Source organism: Neomonachus schauinslandi, chromosome 9 (assembly GCF_002201575.2).
Source record: "Neomonachus schauinslandi chromosome 9, ASM220157v2, whole genome shotgun sequence".
Lineage (NCBI taxonomy): Eukaryota > Metazoa > Chordata > Mammalia > Carnivora > Phocidae > Neomonachus > Neomonachus schauinslandi.
In genome coordinates this window covers 71,676,517-71,698,560 of record NC_058411.1, presented here as the reverse complement: position 1 = coordinate 71,698,560, position 22,044 = coordinate 71,676,517, and the positions used below count along the sequence as shown (strand labels likewise).

General features: G+C 41.1%; 1 protein-coding gene across 2 annotated transcripts; it reads right to left on the bottom strand.

Annotated features, from left to right (window-relative positions):
- Window positions 1-384: 384 nt before the first annotated feature.
- Window positions 385-20,429, bottom strand: DAD1 (defender against cell death 1). Of its 2 annotated transcripts, none has more exons than XM_021695281.1 (3): window positions 20,148-20,429; window positions 11,169-11,343; window positions 385-620 (listed from the first exon to the last, which is right to left on the bottom strand). In XM_021695281.1, the coding sequence occupies exons 1-2, from the start codon at window positions 20,356-20,358 to the stop codon at window positions 11,213-11,215; spliced, it is 342 nt and encodes a 113-aa protein (XP_021550956.1). In that variant the 5' UTR covers window positions 20,359-20,429; the 3' UTR covers window positions 385-620; window positions 11,169-11,212. The 2 variants fall into 2 exon arrangements, with proteins under 2 accessions (XP_021550956.1, XP_021550957.1); XM_021695282.1 differs by lacking the exon at window positions 385-620 and adding an exon at window positions 4,963-5,352.
- Window positions 20,430-22,044: the final 1,615 nt, after the last annotated feature.

Sequence of the window (22,044 nt, the reverse complement as noted above, 5' to 3'; positions counted from 1 at the left end):
CTGCATATTACATATTTCACTTTTCACCACAAAAGCAAGTTGAAACAGATGTAAATGTGCAAGCACCCGCTCAGTTCAATTTCTAACAAAGTGCTTAATGATGCAGTTCCAGGAATGCATTGTGTCGTAAGCACAGAACCACCTGTAACGAGTGAAGGATTAGTAAAGGATTACCAGCCTCAGGGAAAAGACAAAGGACTGTCATTTCCCGGGGTTGTCAGCACTGCTTTTTGTCATTAACTTCAGATACACTTAATGAAAACAGGGAAGCAGATTCACAGTTGCAAGTTATCAGCTCCTAAAGAGCTTTGCAGAGGGACTGAAGGGAAAGGATTTTAATACCAATAAAGAAATTAAAAAAAAAAAAAGAGCCAGAGGCACAGGAAGGAGTGGCATGGAGTATTTTAATTTGGAAGGCAAAAAGGTTACACTTAATGGGAAGCAGAGGTCATGGTAATAAATGCTCATTACAAAGCTGCTCTAACACAGAAGCAAGGGAGCTTCTCTGGGCTCTCCACCTACATTCCAAATCAGAATCGGTAACTATAAATCTGAAGAAAATCCACGTGTCCAAGTTGCCATCTCAAAAGCTCTCAAGCAGAGGAAATCAAAAAGCGAACCTAAAAGAAAGAAGCAGAAAGGTAAGAGAGACATTCAAGGTTTTTAAAAATGTCTTAAACGATACTACAAGACAGGGCCCCAAATCCTTCAATCTAAATTCTGAACCCACAAAGATAATTATGGGGTTCCCAAATTCCAAACAGTATTTAAGCCAGCTAGAACAACCAGATTAAAGCAAATATTTTTCACAGAACATTTTATAAAGGTATCCATAAAAATGAATGTTCCAATCTGAATCCCAAGCACACCAAGGCAAAACTTACTAGGAGTTGCAGGCGTGGGTTCTAACTCCAGCTCTGCAGTTAATAAGGTGCACGACTGGGGCGCCTGGGTGGCTCAGTGGTTAAGCGTCTGCCTTCGGCTCAGTTCATGATCCCGGGGTCCTGGGATCGGGCTCCCTGCTCAGCGGGAAACCTGCTTCTCCCTCTCCCAACCCCTCTGCTTGTGTTCCCTCTCTCGCTGTGTCTCTCTGTGTCAAATAAATAAATAAAATCTTCAAAAAAAAAAAAAAAATAAGGTGCACGACTTTATACAAGTCACTCTGACCTCTCTAGCTCACAAACTCTTGGGGGGTGAGGGGGCTGCAACTTAGCCTAAAGGGCTTTTCTGGATGGAGAAAGCATACAAAGCACTAAATTTCAGTTGGAGAATAGGGGGTAAAAGGAAGAATTCAAGAGAGAAAAAGTAGAGAAAAATTCCCAATCTCAGATTTAACCAAGGACCAAAATAGAAGAAATAATTTCATTTTAATTGAACGATAGGTTATTTTTGGCAAGAAGGTGGAGGATAACTCTAGGAGAAGCAGCCACGTTGCTGCAGGCTGCACAAGATTGCGATCTGTACACTGTGAGACAGAGCCCTCCCCAGCAAACTCAGACTTCCTTTCCAGTCCCTCCACGAGAGCGGCCCGCCTAGTGCCCGGCAAGATGGGTGCGGCCAGCAAGTGACCCTTAGCCTTAGGGGCTCCAATATTTCTGGCCATCAGCAGCCATTTTTCCTGCACTGTGCCATTAAAATACTGCAATCTTCTCTGGGTGTCATGACTTGAAAAAGATTGGAAAACACTACCTTTCAGAAGAGCTGGGCTACCCTGGCAGGTTATAAGGCACCACACCTTATCTGTGTACTGGTTCTGGTGACCTGCAGATTCTAGCATCAGAGCTTAAAGGAAAGATCTTATTAGACTTCTAGCCAGAGTGCTTTTATTTCACTAACAATGGTACTTAGAGAAATGATATAAAACTGTAGAAACATTCCTACATCAGAATTGTGAGAAAAAGAAAGAGCAAAAAACAGGGAACAAAAAGCATTCGCAGGCCAACCAAGAACAAACAGGCCTATTAAAACTCACCTATTCACTCCATCAAATTTTTTTTTTAAGATTGTGGTTTTTTTTTTTTTTAAATAAGTAATCTCTACACCCAACATGGGGCTCAAACTCACAACCCAGAGATCAAGAGTTGCATACTCCATGGACTGAGCCAGCCAGGTGCCCTACTCCATCAAATTTCTTAAAGCAAACTCTCTGGCTACAGACTATGAACTATGAATGCATCAGTTCTAATGGCCAAGGTGAGAGCAGACTAGAGCACAGGGCCATTTCAGTGAGGAGCCTTGACACAGAATTATAAAAGAAATCCCAGTTTAGTACAAAAGTCAAGTTCTGAGCTTCTCTGGTATTAACCAACTGAGCCACCCAGGCGCCCCGAGCTTCTCTGGTATTAAAACAGTTAAACAAATCCAAGATAGTGCGGCTGGTCCATTTAGAAGGCAAAAATGACTCATGAGATTAAATCTCTTTGATAATGGTTTTCAGAAAATTCTACTTAACAAAGATGTGCTCCCTTCTTTTAAGACAAAAGTACATTTACCAGATACTATTCTAAAAGCAGAGGATCTAGGATTCTTTGAAATGTTAACTCAACAAAATTGGACTATGCAACAGCTCAGAAGAATGCTTCAACTGCTAACCAGGGAATAAAGGTTTCAGGAAACTAATAAAACTGCTTCCCATGAGATCGAGACATGCAAAATGGAAGAACCTACTGAGAAAAGTTCACATGACTTCGTCAGTCTATTTCACCCATGCAGAAAAGACCGTGCCATCTGATCAGTCTGTTCTCATCATCTTAAAAGAAAGCCAGGCACAACACAAAGTTAAAAATAATTATTCTCTGCATAGATACAAAAGATAATGCCAGACAGGGTCATTTCTATTTGGGATCTGTATTCTCCAGCAATGTCTCTATTCAGACACCAGCACTGGGCAGATACACTCAAATACTGATTTTCCTTCAAACCCATTTCATCCTGGATATCCTGGTCACCCAATTAATGATGGAATTAGAGAAAATGTGGTCAAGACCATTCTGCAGAAATTCTAGGTTCCGAGCTCAATCTGAATCACAATTTCAGAAGGCACAAATCATGTGTTTCTAAAGACGGCAGGAGCTTTGCAGATCAACTGGTCTGATCCTCTCTTTTTATAGATGAGGAAGCGATAACCTGATAGTTTAACAGATCTGTCCAGGGCTGTGCTAACACTGAAGCCACCAGCCATACGTGGCTATTTAAACTTAGTTAAAATTAAATAAAATTAAAAATTCAGTGCCTCAGTTGGTAGAGTATTTGACTTTTTTTTTTTGAGCACGCAACTCTTGATCTCAGGGCTGTAAATTCGAGCCCCACGCTGAATGTAGAGATTACTTAAAAATAAAATCTTTTTATAAACAAAAAAAAACAAAACCACGTGACTAATAGCTACCATACTGGATGGCGCAGACTTAGAACACTTCCACATTGCAGAGTTCTACTGGAGAGCACTGAGCCTAACATCATCCTCTCTGGATAAAGTCAGATCTCCTGATCTGCATTCTCTTGCATGTCTTCTGAACCCAAGATGACCGACTTTGCAGACACATCTTTTTTTTTAAATTTATGAATGTATGTATGTATGTATGTATGTAATCTCTATACCCAATGTGGGGCTCGAACTCATGACCCTGAGATCAAGAGCTGCACACTCTTCCAACGGAGTCAGCCAGGCGCCCCACAGAAACATTTTAGATAGCCTACCTTCATCTTTTCTTATCATCTCTCCTAAGTTTTTCCCATTGAGAAAAGATAAGTTTAATATTTTTAATGAAAACCTTTTAACAAGAAGATGTAGATATTCATCATCCAAAAGTCTCTGAATGTAATAAAGGAGAAGGAATATAAAAGTTTAGAGTCAAAATGTCTGTTATCAAGTTCCCACTCGGTCACTTATTAGCTCTAAAGCCTGGACAAGTTAATCTAAATTTCACCAGGGTTGAGAAGCCTGGCTGGCTCAGTCGGTGAAGCATGGGACTCTTGACCCTGGGGTCATGAGTTCAAGCCTCACATTGGATATAGATTTTACTTTTACTTTTTAAAAATGTAAATTTCAGGGGCGCCTAGGTGGCTCAGTGGGTTAAACATCTGCCTTCAGCTCAGGGCATGATCCCAGGGTCCTGGGATCGAGCCCCACATTGGGCTCCCTGCTCAGCAGGGAGCCTGCTTCTCCCTCTCCCACTCCCCCTGCTTGTACACTCTCTGTCAAATAAACAAACAAAATTTTTAAACAAATAAATGTAAATTTCACCAAGGTTTTGTGGGGCTTTTTTTTAAGACTTATTTATTTATTTGAGAGAGAGAGCACGCAAGCAAGGCAGGGAAGGGCAGGAGGAGAGGGAGAGAGAAGCTTTAACCTACTCCACACTGAGCATGGAACCCAATGCGGGGCTCAATCCCACAACCCTGAGATCAGGACCTGAGCCAAAACCAAGAGTTGACACTTAACCGACTGCACCACCCAGGCACCCCTTCACCAAGGGTTAATCACCTCATGTGTAAAATGGGAATACTACTATTCAACTACCTCCATCACAGGGTGGACCATGAGGATCACATGGGTTAACGTTTCTAAGAGTGTATGTGAGTCTCACAAGCCTAATAATGTGATAACTATAAAACATTTTATAAATGTTATCTAATTTTGTAAAAGGTCTTACACATTGTGCATTTTGTTATATACAGCCACACTAACTTTCCACCTCCTGTGAATGGATGATGGAAATCTGGTAATATGGATAAAAAGCAACAACTGATGAAAAAAAAAAAAAAAGCAAAGTTCAACTGATGATCCACACAAATGGCACGAATCACCTGAAATACAATGAGAACTATCATGAATTCTAATAATCACAGGCTGTAGCAGCTGTAAGAGACTGATGAATATCCAGGCCAATTCCCTCATTGTGCAGACAGGGAAACTGGGCCTCAGAAACAAGCTTATGTGTCCAATCAGCTAGTTAACAGAGCAAAATCTACAATGCAGGTCTTCCAACTTCTAGTCTCATGCTTACGCCCCACCCTACAGCCCTTCATACGAATTTTTTCCTTGGCTTCTTTCTTCCACAGCATTTCCCATGTCTTAGCATCCATATAACTAATGATTTAGCTATTTTTATAGCATTTTCTTAGAGTTGAAATTATTTATTCATACACTCATTCAACAAACATGCACAGTGACTGTTAGCCCTGTGCTAAGCCTTCAGGAAATTCAAGAGTTCAGTGGGAGAGACAGGAAAGCGAATGAACAGTTTCATAACTCTTGGTTAAGTGCAGCATTAGCGGTGTACACAGTGGGCCCCAGAAGAGAATCCTATACGACTTGGGGGCAGGGATGACACGGAGAAGGAATCATCCAAGCTGCAAGGACAGAGAAATAACGCAAGGAATTAGGGCAGTAATGAACTTCATAAACACAATACTTAATTATTTTTTTTATGGGTAGCTTTAAACAGACCAAATACAAAATAGAGCTCAATCACTAATTAGTCATTAATTAGTGGCTTTTTAGTAAATAAAATAAGCAGATTCAGGGTTTTAAGAATAATGGCTAAAGAATTCATCTCCTCCAACTGGAGAAAAAGGGGGTTGGGAAAAAAAAGATCATACTATGTGCTTAGCTCAAAATACGTTCCTCAAATTTAAAATAGTTCCCTTTCTGGGAACTTACTTGGTGGCTAGATCTAATTCAATATAAGATGAAATGTCAAAGAGAAAGTGGAATAAGAACTAAACAGCTCCCCCCCCAAACAAAAAATTAAAGATTATTACCAGTGGAAGTCATGCTGGGAGCAAAAACGGGCCTAGAATGAACTAAAAAAAGGAGCTCTCGAACTGACAAGGTAAGAAGAAACAAAGGGAAAATCTGTGGGTCTCCATGCACTTGAGGTCTTCCCTGGGTAACAAAATCCCTAAACCACTTTAGGATTGCATGACCTTTTGTGCCTTAACTCCACACTGCCCACCTCTGGTCAGAATGTAAAGCAACCCCCACCCAGCATCTAAGCCCACTTGGACCTCTGCTGCCCTCATGTGACTAGAAATAAACTAGATTTTATCACAAAGCTATCAGTGCTTTCCCCCCCACAACTCAACTTTTCTTTTGCTTCATAGTACATTCTCAGCATTTGAAACGTACAACCCCACTAGGTGGCAGTAGAGCCTAAAGAATAATATTTAGATTCCCTTCCAGAGGTAATTTTCTAGGACACTACACACTAGTACCCCCGTATTCATAGTTAAAGTTACTGCAGTCTATCACAGGAGAAGCAGATGACCCACCTTCTGACATACTGTCAGGTAAACGTAGCCAAATGCTAGGTCACAGCGCCTACATCATTCCCCTCGTTTTATCTCATCATGTAGGCATTTTCTCATCTCACATCATCACAAGACGGGTGAACACAGGACAGTAAGAGATTCTGATCACACATTCACAAAACTTTAATTCCAGTATATTATTACAATTATTCTATTTTGTTAGTAGTTACTGTTATTAATCTCTTCCTGTGCCTGACAAACTGAACTTTATCACAGGTATATATATATATATGTATATATATATATATATATATATATATATATATATAGGAAAAACACTAGTGTATGTAGGGTTCAGTACTACATCCACTGGGGGTCTTGGAATGTTTCCTCCACAGATAAGAGGGGACTATTGTACTTTACTGATAAATTCGAAAAGTCAACAGCAATTATTTGTAAACAGCACTGCCTGTCAGAGTTCTGTTCGGCCCAGCCCTGTCAGTCCCCTTGTTCCAACCAGGATTAAATACTATGAATTTTTAAAGATCTGTGGCCTCCATTATAAAAACAAAGCAACACTAACAAAATTTTAACACGAGCATTTGAGCATTTGGCAAACAACCTCCCTCTAGGCTGAGCTTATTTCCAAGCTCAGGCTTGTCCCTTTCTGCCTGGTTCACTTTCCCTCAGATCCAGCGACCATGTATGTCATCAGGAATTTTCCTTCCCAAACTGTGACCCAATGTAGCTATGTCCCTCTTCTCTTCACTTCCCTTCAAAACCCCTTAGATAAGCTGACAATTTTTTTAAAAACTTTCACAAAGAGACATGAAGAAACAACACAGGAAATATTTAGATACTATGTAAATTTTAATATATTCAAATCTACTGAACTTCCACATCAGACATTCATTCAAAACAGATTTACAGCCACCTAAGTGACAGACACTGATCAACAACTCCGAAGCTCACGAGGAGCATTTTTTACTTTTGCATTTTCATTTTTATGATAATCTAAAAAAAATACCATGAGTGGGGCACCTGGCTGGCTCAGTCGGTAGAACATACAACTCCTGATCCCAGGGTCATGAGTCCGAGCCCCATGTTGGGTGTGGAGACGGCTTAAAAATAAAGTCATCTCAAAGTAAGTATCATTTAAAAAATAAAAACAAAAATAAAAAAATAAATATGAGTTGATTCTTGGCCCCTGGGACAGCCACCTATATAAACCAGTGCTGCCAACTGAGTGCTTGCAACCATAGGATGTGTTTTCAAGAGACCACAAAGGCTGAAGGTTGGAAAAAGCTATGTTAACAGACCTAGGTTTTACATTAGTCCTGGCTGAAAGAAACTGTCATGAAGCTCAGGTCTTATAGCAGAAGGAAGGAAAGGGACTAGAGAGGGATTCAAAGGGAACTTTAGCTCTATCTACAATGTCTAATCTGTTCAAAATCTTTTAAGATTTACTTATTTGAGAGAGAGAGAGAGAAAGTGCAAGCAGGAGCAAGGAGGAGGGGCAAAGGGAAAGGGAGAAGCAGACTTCCCGCTGAGCGGGGAGCCTGAGGCAGGGCTTGATCCCAGGACCCTGAGCTTAACCAACTGAGCCACCCAGGAGCCCCTAATCTGTTCAAAATCTTAATTCCTCCTAGCGGTTGGTTACATTATTCTCTGTACTTTTCCGTATTTTTTAAACTATCATAGTAAGAGCAAAGAAGGAAAATGATAAGGGGAGAACAGTAATAACTAACTTTTTAAACACATTTCTTTAACACTGCAACTGTCAACTACTTTATAGTAAACGAACTTAAGAAAAATAGGGTATAAAAAAATTTTTCTGAAGTCAGACTGGATTTCTTACCTATAAATGGAATTAGCAAACCTATCCTCATGCGGTTATTTTGAAAATAAAGACACAGAACAAGAAGCATTTAAAGCCTGACCCATGGTGAGCTCTGTTAATTTATTTACTTCTCCTTGAATAAATTTATCTTTTTAACTCAATGCCATTTTCTTTTGATCTGCCTTTTTCAGAGTAGCTGCTGGTTTTAAATGTCATCCCCCAATTCATGCAAGAGGAGTACATTATAGATGTTTATTCTTTTTACACCCAGCCCTCAATGTACTTGGCAGATATGGAGAATGTTCAATCTGTTTTGTTCTACCTTCTGAGTTGGTATAAATATTGAGAACTCACTTGGAAACGATTTTAAAAGTGTTTTGGCATACTATACATAGAGCTGAGTTAGAGGCACACAAGAAGGGCAAATTGATGTACGTTTAAAAATTATTAAAAGCAGGACAGTATAACTTATGTCAAATGAAAGATCTCTGTGAAAAACCTTTTGGGCAGTGTCCCAGAGAGGAGGATTTTTCAATGAGCACACGGTCTACAGAATGATTTAACACTGTAATCGGTCATTGGAGGATTTTGCCGTACCTTGGGCCCGTAATTCCCAACTGAACAGGTGGCCATAAGATGTTAATATGGTCTGCAGTATGCAGTTCCTGCTGAGCCTGCTTTTTTGTCCCTGTTTTTGTCATAATTTTGAAATACTAAGCAGCAGAGTCCTCCTCCAATCACGACAGCCCTAGGAAATCATTTTCCATGATTTGGTATCTCCCTGAGCCTACAGAACATCCTTGAATTGTTTCCTCTGTTCCCTTCCTAAGCATACACATGACTCATCTAGAAAAAATAATTTTAGTAATCTAAAGTAAGGCAGTCAGAAGACTTAGGACCTCTCCAGCAAGGTTACTATCAGAGAGCCCATGAGTGACTCATGAGGTTTGCCAAGTGAAGGACAATGTTAGTGGTTTGGTTTTCTAGCTTTGGTCAAGGAGTTATCATTCTCAGACACTTTTTCTGCTGCGTCCACTCCCAAATGGCAAATAGCTCCCTTCTCTGGACTCCCACAGCACTGTGTTCGGATCTTTGGTGTGGCTTTAACTGTGAATTTTTTTTTTTTAATTATTTATTTATTTGACAGAGACAGAGATAGTGAGAGTAGGAACACAAGCAGAGGGAGTGGGAGAGGGAGAAGCAGGCTTCCCACCGAGCAGGGAGCCTGATGTGGGACTCGATCCCAGGACCCTGGGCTCATGACCTGAGCCAAAGGCAGACGCTTAACGACTGAGCCACTCAGGCGCCCCATAACTGTGCTAAATTTTAACTGCTGTGTTTATACGCCTTCTCTCCTACTTTCCCGGTAACAAGGCACTGACTGGCACAAAGAAGGTGTGGTAAGGGGAGGGACAGGGGACAACTCAAGTCCTGACCAGGTGTCCAAAGAGCTAAATTGTATATAACTCAGCTCTATGTATAGTGTGCCAAAACACTTTTAAAATAGTTTCCAAGTGAGTTCTCAATATTTATACAAACTCAGAAGGTAGAAAGAGGGACACCTGGGTGGCTCAGTCGGTTAAGCGTCTGCTTTCAGCTCAGGTCATGATCCCAGTGCCCTGGGATCAAGCCCCATATTGGGTTCCCTGAACAGTGGGCAGCCTGCTTCTCCCTCTCCCTCTGCTGCTCCCCCTGCTTGTGCTCTCCCTGTCAAATAAATAAATTTAAAAAAATTAAAGAATAGTAGAAAGAAGTACTTCTCAAACTTTTTCACTGAAATAAACCACAGAACTTACCACTACTAAAAATGAAACCTTACCTGAATTAACAGAACTGTTTTTGAGGCTATTATCAATAATGGAAAGAATTCACAGAACAATGTCAGTTAACAGATTCATTTATGCCAAAACTGATGTACAGCCCTTGTCACATTATTGCATACACTTTGTACATGGTTGCTAATTCATGCATTACATTGCTGATTAGTAAAAAATGATAGATTTCTAAGTAGTGACAGAAAGAGGTCCATTCTGGGAAATTCTTCCCCCAAAAAAGATAACATTTCCTAAGTTCTTTTTTTGTCTGCCACCCAACAGCAACAACACTAAATTTTGTAGTGGAAAGGCACAGAAAAGAGCACATTCATTCATCAGGAAGCTAGGTGGGCTACTGGAAGAGCACTAGGCCAAGAGCACCACTGGCTAAGGTACTACTTTGAAACCACTTAGCTGTGTGGCCACGGAAGGCCCCCTTTTTCTCATATACAAAATAACAGCATTGACATACAGTTTGGAAAACACTCATGTACTTCTTAGAGATTTAGGATTCTGCTTGGAAGGGAGGGATACAGGGAAGGGCATATCACCCCTGAAAGAGAGACCAAGCAGAGAGGGCTTCTCAACTCTGTCAATCAGAACAATTCTGGCACCATTGCCGTTTTACACACTGAGATTCTACATAAGTTTATTTAGAAAATAAGGAGCTCTACTGTGAATAAAGGGAAAATGGCAAATGAACCAAATGACATCTCATCCTAGATTTTAAAGTCTTCTCCCAAGCTAATCCAATATCTTCATTTATTTCCACTTCAGCACACAGATTATTAGTAAATGGCCATAGTCATTCATTCAGCATATACTGGATGCCTACCAGGTATAAGCACTAGACTAGGTACTAGGGGGGACAATGGCCCCGCATTTAAAGTTCTCTGAGATCAAAAACAGAAAAAAAAATTACAGAGCAAATCTACAGGCAGAAGCTACAATTTACGTCTCTCCCAAGATCTTAGTTGTTTTCATGGAGTTATTGATGTAGATATTAATGTATTAGCTACAGGCAAACTTATTTTCTGTTATCTTAATGATCTGCAAAACAGTGAAAAGGGACGGCAATGACCAAGAGAGGCAGCACTGATGAATCATGATGATATTAATGCATACTTTGCATTCTTATAGAAAATTCTTCAAGTGTCTTATCAGCAATATGGGAACCTTGGTAACCATAATCAAAACCAGCCACACTCAATTTCTATTCCCAAAATCAACATTACGGGACAAGGGATATGATCAGTACTTACATTCTTCTAGTCTCCTACTCCCCAATTAAATAAATGGGAATAATTCAGCCAACGAAGTTCATTACAACAAGGTGCAGGATGGTGCTGGCAAAGAGAAAATCAGCAAAGGCTCGCTCTGGGGAGATGCCTTGGAAATCCGCTTTGTTCTGTGGGTTGATCTGTATCCTGAGGCAAACTGCACAAGAAGCAAAACATGAAAACGATTATCTAGAAATATGAAACAAGTATGACCGCTAATGAACACACCCATACCCTATGTCCCAATAATTCTAACAGAAATGATACATAAGTGCATCCAAAGGAATGATACCCATGATAGCCCCAAACTAGAAACACTCTAAATGTCTCTCAACAGTAAAATGGGTAAATTATGGCATATGCACACAATAAAATACCATTTAGCAGTAAAAACAAACTTCACAATATGGATGCATTCCACAAATACAATGTTAAGCAACACAACTCAGACACAAAAAAGACATGCTGTATGATTCCATTTATATAAAGCTTAACACGAGGCCAACCAATCTATGGTAATACAGGCCAGGATAGTGGTTTTTATCTTTCATGGGAGGAGGAATGACTAGGGAAGTACAAGGAGGAGGTCTCTAGGGTGCTGGGAACGTTCTGTAGCTTGCTCTGCGTGCTGGCTAGATGGGCAAATTTAGGAATTCATGATTATACACTTATGTTTTACACTCTTGTTAAAGTTAAAAGAAAAAAATATGACTTCTCAGGCTAAAAACCAAAAGCTTACTCAGAAAAAGATACATATAACCAAAATATCTTCAGAACTCTCTCATCTCCCGATTTAAGTTTATAATTATACCTCAACTGGGATGCAGGTGAGGCAGTAACAAAGTAACAAAGCTGGGCTGAATGACACAATGTTGTAAAACTGTGAATTATTTTCTAATAAAATGTGTATAATATTGGATAGCACACAGTATAAATATAAGATGCTAACCTATGAGGACCTCATAATTATAAGCTGTGATCTTAAAGTTCTAGCAGCTGCTCCTCTCAAAAAATGCAAGAGACCTAAACTATATAACCTTGACAAAGAACTTTCTCCTGCCACATTCTACATCCTTGAAGATGCCAACCTGATACATTAGCCACGGTCACCACCTGACATGAAAAGGAAGCTCCAAGAGTACACTTTCCCAAAATATCTTTATGCCTGTGTTAAATAATTACACTTAAGAAAACCCAAATTCGCTTCAGGCTAGCATCCATTCCATCACAATCAAGAAAGAAAATTGAACTGACATCTAACCCAAAGATCAGAAAACTACCAGACTAGCTCTCCAGAGGCCATCACCACGGCAATAGTTTTCATTATGTCTAAGCATGTAAACACTGTGGAAACACCACTGATCTTTTCAAGCACCTGGATCCTTCAAAATATGAAGGACATTGATTGAAGCAAGGACAACCAATTAAAATCCTGCTGTGGAGAGTACAGACTGGTTCATCCATTTGGGAGAGCTGGCAATATCCATTAATATTTAAAATGTTTTTACTTTTTGAATAAGGAATTCATCTCACAGAACAAAGAATTTCTAACAGCATGTTCATAAAGTTGAAAAAAAAAAGTGAAAAGAGTCCAAATGTCATCAAGGGGATTATTTCAATAAATTACACTACAGACATGCAATGAAATCCCATGCAATTATTCAAAAAAAAAAGAGATAATTCTCTACATGCTGACAGTAAAAATATCCAAGATATATTAGTGGAAAAAAAGCCAAAAAATTATTCCATTCCATATTTCTCTTAAGAAAAAAATAGGTATCATTATTTTCTCATTTCTTTTAGTTGAAACCTAGGAAAAATTTGGAGAAAGAGACACCAAACTATTAACAGTGGCTATTGAGATGGAGGGTAGAGATAGAGTAGTGTTTCAGGAAATATGAGGGACAAGAGAAGCTCCCCATGAGGGTGAATAAGGTAATGAACTGATGTGTATGGTTACCGTGGTCACAGTCACCCAGCTTATTTTAATGACAACATAAGAATAAAAGAGTCCTATGGAGATGGAAAAGACCTTCAAGTTATAAAGACCAACACCCATTTTGATTCATAATGCCCAAGAGGAGGTGGGGGTGGGCATACTGGGGGAGGCTGCACGATCACCTGGGAAGTTTTCCAAAGTATACTCACCGCGTCCAGAATCTGACAAGCCTTCCCCAGATGGAGAATTACAAACCTTCCAGAGCCTGTGTTACTGACAGGGGTGTCCTATCCCTCAGAGGCAATGGGATACAAAAATGGCAAAGTCTGTTGAAAAAGCTCCTCCACTTAATGATCCTTCATTCTCTCCCTAAACACTTCCAAAGATGGAAAGAAATTTACTACCTCCTAAGGGAGCTTGCTTCATTTAAGCAGTTCTAATTTAATCTATCTCCTGAAATGCTCATTCATCCAGCAAAATATTTACTGAACATCTATTATGTGCCATGCATTGTCCCAGGTGCTGGGAACAAGGCACAGAACAAGAGTCTGGCTCCCAAGAAACTTACACTTTAGTAGAGAGAAACATATAAGTAAGCAAATAAACAAGGAAATATCACATAGTGTTATGTGCTATGAAGAAAATAAAAGGTAATAAGAGAGTGACTGGGAAGCTATTTTTATTTGGTAGTCGCAGGAGATCTCTCTAAGAGGTGCTACTTAAGACCAAAATTTGAAAGACAGGAGCCAACCATGCAAAGATCTGCGGGCAGAGCATTCCAGGTAGCAAGAACAATCTTGGCATGTTCTAGGTTTAACAGATCAGACTAACTAGACTACAGTGATTAAGGGCAAGAGGGAGACAAGGGCCAAATCCTGTTAAGCTTCAGGAAAGAGTCTGGATGTAGTTCTAAGTGCAACAGAGCATTTCAGAGTTTTGAGCAGATGAGTAAAATAATCTGATTTATAATTGTTAAGGTTGCTAGAACTGCAGCAGAGAGTGGTTTATGGAGTTAAAGAGAAAGAGGAACTGCATAGGAGCTGAAGAGTCAGGTAATGGTAGTAAAAATGAACCGAAGAGATACAGGCTATATTTTGGAGAAGACAGGGCTTGCTGATGAAATGGATGTGGGAAATAACAGAAATAAGGGATCAAGGCAACCTCCTAAAGTTTTGGCTTCAACCAATGTACTGACTGGTGAAGAGGCAGATGGCTGGGTGGAAAGGTTCAACTTGGAGTTTCTTTTTTTTTTTAAAGGTTTTTTATTTATTTATTTGAGAGAGAGAGACACAGCTAGAGAGGCAACACAAGCAGGAGGAGTGGGAGAGGGAGAAGCAGGCTCCCCGCCGAGCAGGGAGCCCAATGGGGGGCTCAATCCCAGGACATTGGGATCATGACCTGAGCCGAAGGCAGACATTCAACGACTGAGCCACCCAGGCGCCCCTCAATCTGGAGTTTCATATCAGACATCAAGTGAAGTTGTCAAGTGGGCAACTGGATTTACTAATTTGGAATGCAGGGAATGGGTAAGAACTAAAAACATAAATGTGGTAAACTGTAGTTATATAGACATTATTTAAATTCATCTATGGAAAAGAATTAGAGAACACAAGGGGTCTAGCACCATGTCCTCAGACTGAGAAGCACCTAGCACAAAGAGTAGGAAGGAAAAACCAATGAGGTGAGAAGGAACAACCAGGAGAGTGTAGTGCTATAAAAGCTTCGAGAAGAAAGTCCTTCACAAAGAAGACAGCAACCAACTATATTAAATGCTAAATGCCACTGTGCATTCAGGCAAGGTGAGGGAAATGGCCATTAGATTTGGCAAGATGGCAAGAGTAGTTTAGCCGGAGTGGTGAAGATAGACCACAAGAGTGGGGTGAGGAATGAATGAAAAGTGAGAAAGCAAAAAGAGCAACTAGACTATTCTTTCATGGCATTCTCTGATGATTGGGAAGAAATAAAATGGCAGCTGGAGGGGTATCTCAGGCCAAATAAACATTTTTTTATTTGGACAATATTATAGCATGCTCATATGATGGGAATGATCCAGCAGAGAGATATTAATAATGCAGAACGGAAAGATGATCGCAGAGGTTGAGAGTTCCCGAGGGAGCAAGAGAACATCGGCTCTTCTGCCCAAGTGAAGGAGTTGGCATTGGACAGGAAAGGAACACATCAACCATTATCATGGGAAGTAAGTCAAAGAGTAAGGGGGTACCAGTGCAGATGAGCTGCTATGATCCTTCGCTGGGAAGACGAAAGGATTCCTGTCTACCTTTTTAGTAAAAAAAAATAAATAAAACAAGATCATCAACTGAGAACAAAGGAAAACAGGAAATACGGAAGAGTTAAGAGAGAAGTTATGATGCATATTTTGGAAAAGCAAACATATGAGGGAAGTATTATAGGACCACTGAGCAAAGCTGAGTGCCCATGTGTATTCCTATTTTCACCAAGACTTCTCCATCACAGCACTATATCCAATTATCTGTCTGTATCTCCCACTAGGTTATAAACTCAGGGACAGCAGAGACCATGTCTGTGTGTCTCACAGCTCATCCTCAGTACCTTGGCAGAGAATCTGGCACATATACTGGATGCCTACCAAGTATAAGCACTAGACTAGGTACTAGGGGGGACTGCTTAGTATTCATTTACTTATTATAGGTGCAGTCACAATTTAATATATACAGTGTTAAGCAGTAACAATGCAGAGATGAAAAGACAGCCCCTATCCTCAAGGGGCTCACCTTCCAGAAGAAAGACACGCAAACAAATACAGCACAGTATCACTTCCCTCTCTTCCACCCTTCCTCCCTACCTCCTTCTCCCCCACAGACAGGTGAAACAGAAATACAGAAAAAAAGGCCCAAATATGCTGGAAGAGTCAGGGAAGGGTTCCAAAGGGAAGCAGCACTTGAGCTGAGCTGTCTAAGAAGTGAAGGAATTTCCCAGGCAGTCAAGCAAAGGTAAAATAGCTTGAGACATCACAGCATCTTCAGAGAATACCAAGTAACTCAGTAATGCGGGGGTATAAAGTACAGAGGAAGCAGAGGTAAGAGATGAAGCTGGAGATATGGATGGGACCAGATCATGAAAGAACCTGGTGCCACAAAAAAGATTTTTAACTTTTCACTGGGAACCACAAGACTGGTATTTCCACAGGGAGTGGCATGATCACATTTGCAAGTCACATCAAGCCTGGGAGACTAGTGAGGAAGGTTACAGTGGTCTAGATAAAAGGTACTGAGAGCCTGAGTCACCAACGATGGAGAGCTAGCAACAGCTATGGAAGATTTAGAAATGAAAGATTTAGAAACAGGACTCTCAGGCACAAGGTTAGCAAACCTCCAATCTCTTGGAGAGCAATTATGGTAGATAATACTAGGGCCCATAAATCTGACAGATAATGCCCAAAGAAATGCTGGACCCCAGTCCACATGGGCCAATAGCTCCCATGAGATAGAAAATACTCTGGATTAGGTGTCCTTGCCTTTCAAGTTCACACTGCTTTTGGATTTATAAACTGGAAGAAACAAAACTATTTTTTTTTTTTTAATCCAAAAAGCCTGGGTGGCTCAGTCGATTAAGCATCCAACTCTTTATTTCAGCTCAGATCATGATTTCAGGGTGGTAAGATCCAGCCCCACATCTGACTCCCTGCTCAACAGGGAGTCTGCTAGAGATTCTCTCTCTCTCCCTCTGCCCCTCCCCTCCTCTCAAGCACACTCGCTCTCTCTCTCAAATAAATAAATCTTTTTAAAAAATCCACAATTGTTACATATAGAGAATAAAATAGACAAAAGTTGTAAAAATGACTTAACTGATTTCAAGATCAAAGACTTATTTAAAAAACAGTCTTCATGTTTTCTACTTATCGCTCCTAAATAGCACTCTGAATGAGCAGAAAGAGGAATTTCACTTAGGCAAAAAAGGAAACTAGAAGGGCTGCCAACACGGGAATGATACCCTAACAAAGGGACAGATGTCCTCAGTCAGAGATATCTAACCATAAGATAAACAGTCAGCTGCTAAGGAAATCTGAAATTTGTCTTTTAAAGCTTACTATACTTTACACTGTTGATCCAAAAAAGAAAAAAAATTTCTCAATGGCAATTTTCTATCTCTGGCTCCTTCTTAAAACCATGGGTAAGTCTCCCAGCCATAAGGGAGTAGAAGTAAACAGATCATTTCCACTGAGACCAAATAACACCAGGCTTTTTTTAAAGTGTGATAGCATTCTATATTGGTTAAAAATATACTGATCAATTTTCAAAGAGCATATGCTTAATTAACACATGCAGAAGGAATGGAAGAAAACAGACTGCCAAAAAGAAATCAGGAAACCAAACTAAACAACTTTTCCCTCCAATTCATCTAGTGTAGGCTAACACAATTCTAAGTCTCTCCCTTACTCAAATTAAAAAAAAAAAAAAAAAAGGTGGGCGGGGTAAGCGCATGGCTGGCTCAGTCGGAAGAGCATGCAACTTTTGGTCTCAGGGTTGTAAGTTCGAGCCCCACGTTGGTGTAGAGATTGCTTAACTAAATAAATAAATAAACTTTTAAAAATAAATAAAATTGAATTTAAAAATAAAATAAAATCCTTAGATGCTTTCCTATTACCTACAGAATAAAATCCTTGGCCTGGCCCTGTCAAAGCTCTAGCATCCAGCACTACCTAAACCTTCATCATTATCTCCTACAATTCCCATTCTCCAGCTAAACAGGCCTCCTCCCTTCTCTTCCAACAGGAAACCACCCACCGGAAAATGAGAAACCCAGCACAGTAAATAAGGTACAAGGCTTCCCTTCCCAATAATCACAACAAAGGATAAATTCCAAATTTCAAATTTCCCATTAAAACATCTTCTGTTGAGGATCTGGGCTAACAAATGGCACAAAAGTTAGGATCTAGTAAGGGCAATGCTGTCGAAAGAAATGCAAATGATACCTTTTGATGGTAACTATGGATCGTCATGAATCCTTCCTTTTCCTGAAGCGACTTTCATTTCTCTGGCCCAATTACCTGTTATCTAACAGCTCTGGAAATCCCAGTCCCCCATACTGACTCCACTATTATTGTGCCCTTTCACTAGACATTCTCTTCAAAGACTGGGGAGGAGGGGAGTCTGCCAACTCATTTTTAGCTACAACAGCCTCAAAAGCAGGACTTGGCATAAGAAAAAATTATCTGTTCAAAGAAATCTTCTGGTTTTATCACACTAATAATCTACAACTGTAGTCCACACCCACTCTTCAGTAAATCACACTCTTCCATGTAGTCCTGAGGAGGCATTCTTAACCTTAAGAGGCTTATGAAGCCAGGGTGACTTCAGCAAGAAACTTTCTTTTCAATCAACTTAGATCCCACCCCATTCCTACTCTCGCAGACCTGGAAGACAAAATCATCAAACAAAAGTCACTAGAGGTTCTCAAAATTCCTTCTCCAGTCTGGATAATAAAATTCTTAGTCACGAACAGTCCGGATTGGGGGGGGGGGGGGGAGGGAGCAGTGGAGACGTGGGGGTGTGGGGTAGGAAGTCAGGAATCTGGAACAAAAAGGGTAGCTTATCTGATGTATATGGCGGTGGTAACATTTGAACTCCTGATAGCCAGGATGCTGCCACAGAGAACCGGGTCTTGGTCATCTAGGACAAAACTCAAAGATCATATGAAATATCCAGTTAACAGGCTATTAACTCTACAACTCCACACCAGGCTAGTGCACATGTCATTAAGTCCTTAGGCTTATTTTAAGTTCTGAAAGAGAAGGTAGAGTAACCCTGGTATGAGCCTGAACTAGCGTTTGTGTAAAAAGCATTCCATACATCTATAAGCAGAGAAGCACTATAAATGATTCTAAAGCTATATTTTGTCTATGCCCCAACTAGACTGTAAACTCACTGAGGACAAGAAACATAAACATGATGCACCCTCAAAGCTAGTATCTTGCATTAGACTCAAAATACAATTGATGGTCTGACTGATAATAATCACACTGGAAAAAAAAAAAGAGTTCTGCCATGTTCTCAAGGTCAGAGAGAAGGCAATACCACTGACTGGACAGGCCCATCTGGTGGCCACCTATAAAGTGGACTGGCTAACTCTCATGGGCCAGGCCTGAACTTAGCATTCACTTGAGTTCCTACTGGACCAGAAAGGTCAGATTTTGGCAAAAATATATGGGACAGTAAGCTCTTGTTAAATATGGCAGTCTACAAGGTATCAAATGCTGGGATTGGGAATAATACTGCTAAAATAGAGCTATGTGAATAAAACTGGAGTTCAGGACAATGAAGTAACAGCTTCATCCACAAGAAATGAGTAGGAGGGTTGCCTGGGTTGCTCAGTCAGTTCAGCATCTGCCTTCAGCTCAGGTCATGATCCTAGGGTCCTGGGATTGAACCCACATCCGGCTCAGCAGGGAGCCTGCTTTTCCCTCTCCCTCTGCCTGCCACTCCCCTGCTTGGCTCTCTCTCTGTGTCAAATAAATAAATAAAATCTTAAAAAAAGAGAGAGAGAAAAGAAAGAAAGAAGTAAGAGCAGCTAAAAGCCAAAGTCAAGTAAAGGCTGATTCAACAAGCAAACCACCTATATATTTCTTACACTGTTCACTGAACCGTTTCACTAGCGGTTAGCAGTGATTAGGCCGAGGTGACAGAGATGCTTCAGAGTTGGGTTTTCCATTTTAAAGGTCTACCAACTTTAAATGTATGTTAAAGCTAAGTGAAAGTTGAAATGGAGTTTTCCTGGACCAATATGAAGTGAAGTGGATCATCAAGTTGAGCAGAATGAAGGGGGTTTCTCCAGAATTCCATCTCCTAGGCAGCTGTTTGGTATTAGACTTGTTGCAACCTTTCTGAGCCTCAATTTCCCCACTCACAAAAGAGGGCAATGCAGGCTCCTCTCATAACTTCACGAGGCGGTGATCTGATATAAAAGAGAGTGCTGTGGGAATAAAAGCAGCGCACCAAAGGAAACACATTGTTATATAATGCGATTACGTATAGAATCATTACCCGCTAGGATGAAGCTCCCCACACAAGAGATGAAGCCCGAGAGAAAAGAGTTGAAGGGGAAGGTCCCCACGAGGAGACAATAACCGAATTGCAGCGCCCCGGTCAGCAGTATGTACAGGAGGTACGCGTCAAGCAACTTCAGACGCTGGGGAGTGGAGCTCAAGTACTCTTCCAAGAACCGCGAGACGACCGACACTACCGACGCCGACATGACTACACAACCGGTTCTCCGGCCTGCGATCCCCAAACTCCTGGCGAAATAACGACCACACCGGATGTAGCCTTGGCGCCTGCGCACCGCTGTAGCCCAACTCCACCACCACCCCCCCGCCCCAATTTGTCCTTTGCGCAGGCGTATACGCAGGCTAGGGCGCGAAACAACTAATGCGCAGATGCAGAGTACATCTACAGAAGAGCGCTACGGCCAGAGAAGACTAAAGCGCCTGCGCAATGGATCTGTTCTTGGGTTGGAGACGTGTACTCTTTTTGTCCTACTTCCGCGGTCAGGTTGGTGACGTCCGCAGTTGCTCTAGCAACGAGATACTGCGGGAGGAAGAGGGGGACAGGTTTTACAAAGGACAGCGTAGCTACCCGAGGGTTCCGGCTTTCTTTGGCCCACCCGCGTCTTCAAAGATTAACTGTTTGGATCTGCTGTGAGGCAATGCCTGGCGCTCTCGGGGTTCAGTACCGACGCAGCCCTAGCTCTGTTAAGGGCAGATGCCTGTCCCAGATCGTTAGAGCAGGTTCTCCCGCAGGGAGACCACCGCTGCTAATCACTATGCAGGCACCAGTTTAGACTTGGTTATAGGGGGAGGGAAGTGCGGAACGGACGGAGGGAGGGAGCTTGACCTCTACCTGGCCCTGAATTGGACTCGGGATCTGACCCCGGGAGCGCTACCGAATAAGCGCGGTAGAACGTAAGTCCACAGGTATTCATTAATTCAGCAAACATTTATTGGGCGCCTCCTCGGGACGTTGTGCTAAATTGTAGGTACCGTCTGGGAAATCATACGGTCTTAAAAGGGCCAGTGTTGGGGCGGGGACTGAGAGAAAACAGTCGATTAACATGCACATAGTAAATGATCAAGTTTAGCAACCTTCTACTCAACAAGCTGGCATCTTGAACCCGGTGTAATATCCCAGGTATCAGCGCTGGAAGGCCCATAAGAGCATTGCCTGGTTCAAACCCTACCCCTCCAACTCATTTTGCAGAGGAAACTGAAGGTCTGTGGTTTTGTGTTTTAACAAATGGAATTACCTGCTTATATTTAGCGTTTTAACTTTTTTAAAAAAAATAAGATCCACTTTAATTTCTGGCTTTCGCTGCCCTTTTAGTTTCACATTAATCTGACCTTCCAGCCCTACTTCTGTCATCTCTCAGTTGCAGGTCCCACGTAACCAGGTGCTTTTTAAGCTTATTAACAACTTTGAGCTATCCTAGGTGCGCAATCAAAATTCCGAAAGCTCCATGTGAAGACAAGGGTCCTTCATTTTCACTTTTTATTTGTTAAACTGGAAACTACATCAGTGTCAACAAACGTACTGATGAGCAGTGGTGATTAAAACCTTGCTTAGGTTCTAGAAAGAAGAGAAGTAATTCACGTCTTCAGAAAGCTTTACAATCTATTTAAAAAGAGATTCATTTTCACACCCATAGAGATTTGCGCTGCTATATGAACTTAAGTTCAGCCTAAACTCTCTTATGTTGCTGAGAAGAAAAGGGGAGAAAAAGTGAATAACCAGGCTGGTTCCTATTTCAATATAATAAGGCAGGAAGCTTCAGTTTTTCTCACAAGTTGAACCTTTCCCCCTGTTTCATCAGCAAGTAGGAGGGTAGCTTCCTCACCAGTGTTCAACTTCAAACTTTAAAGTCTAGGCTGATGCTTTTTAATCATTC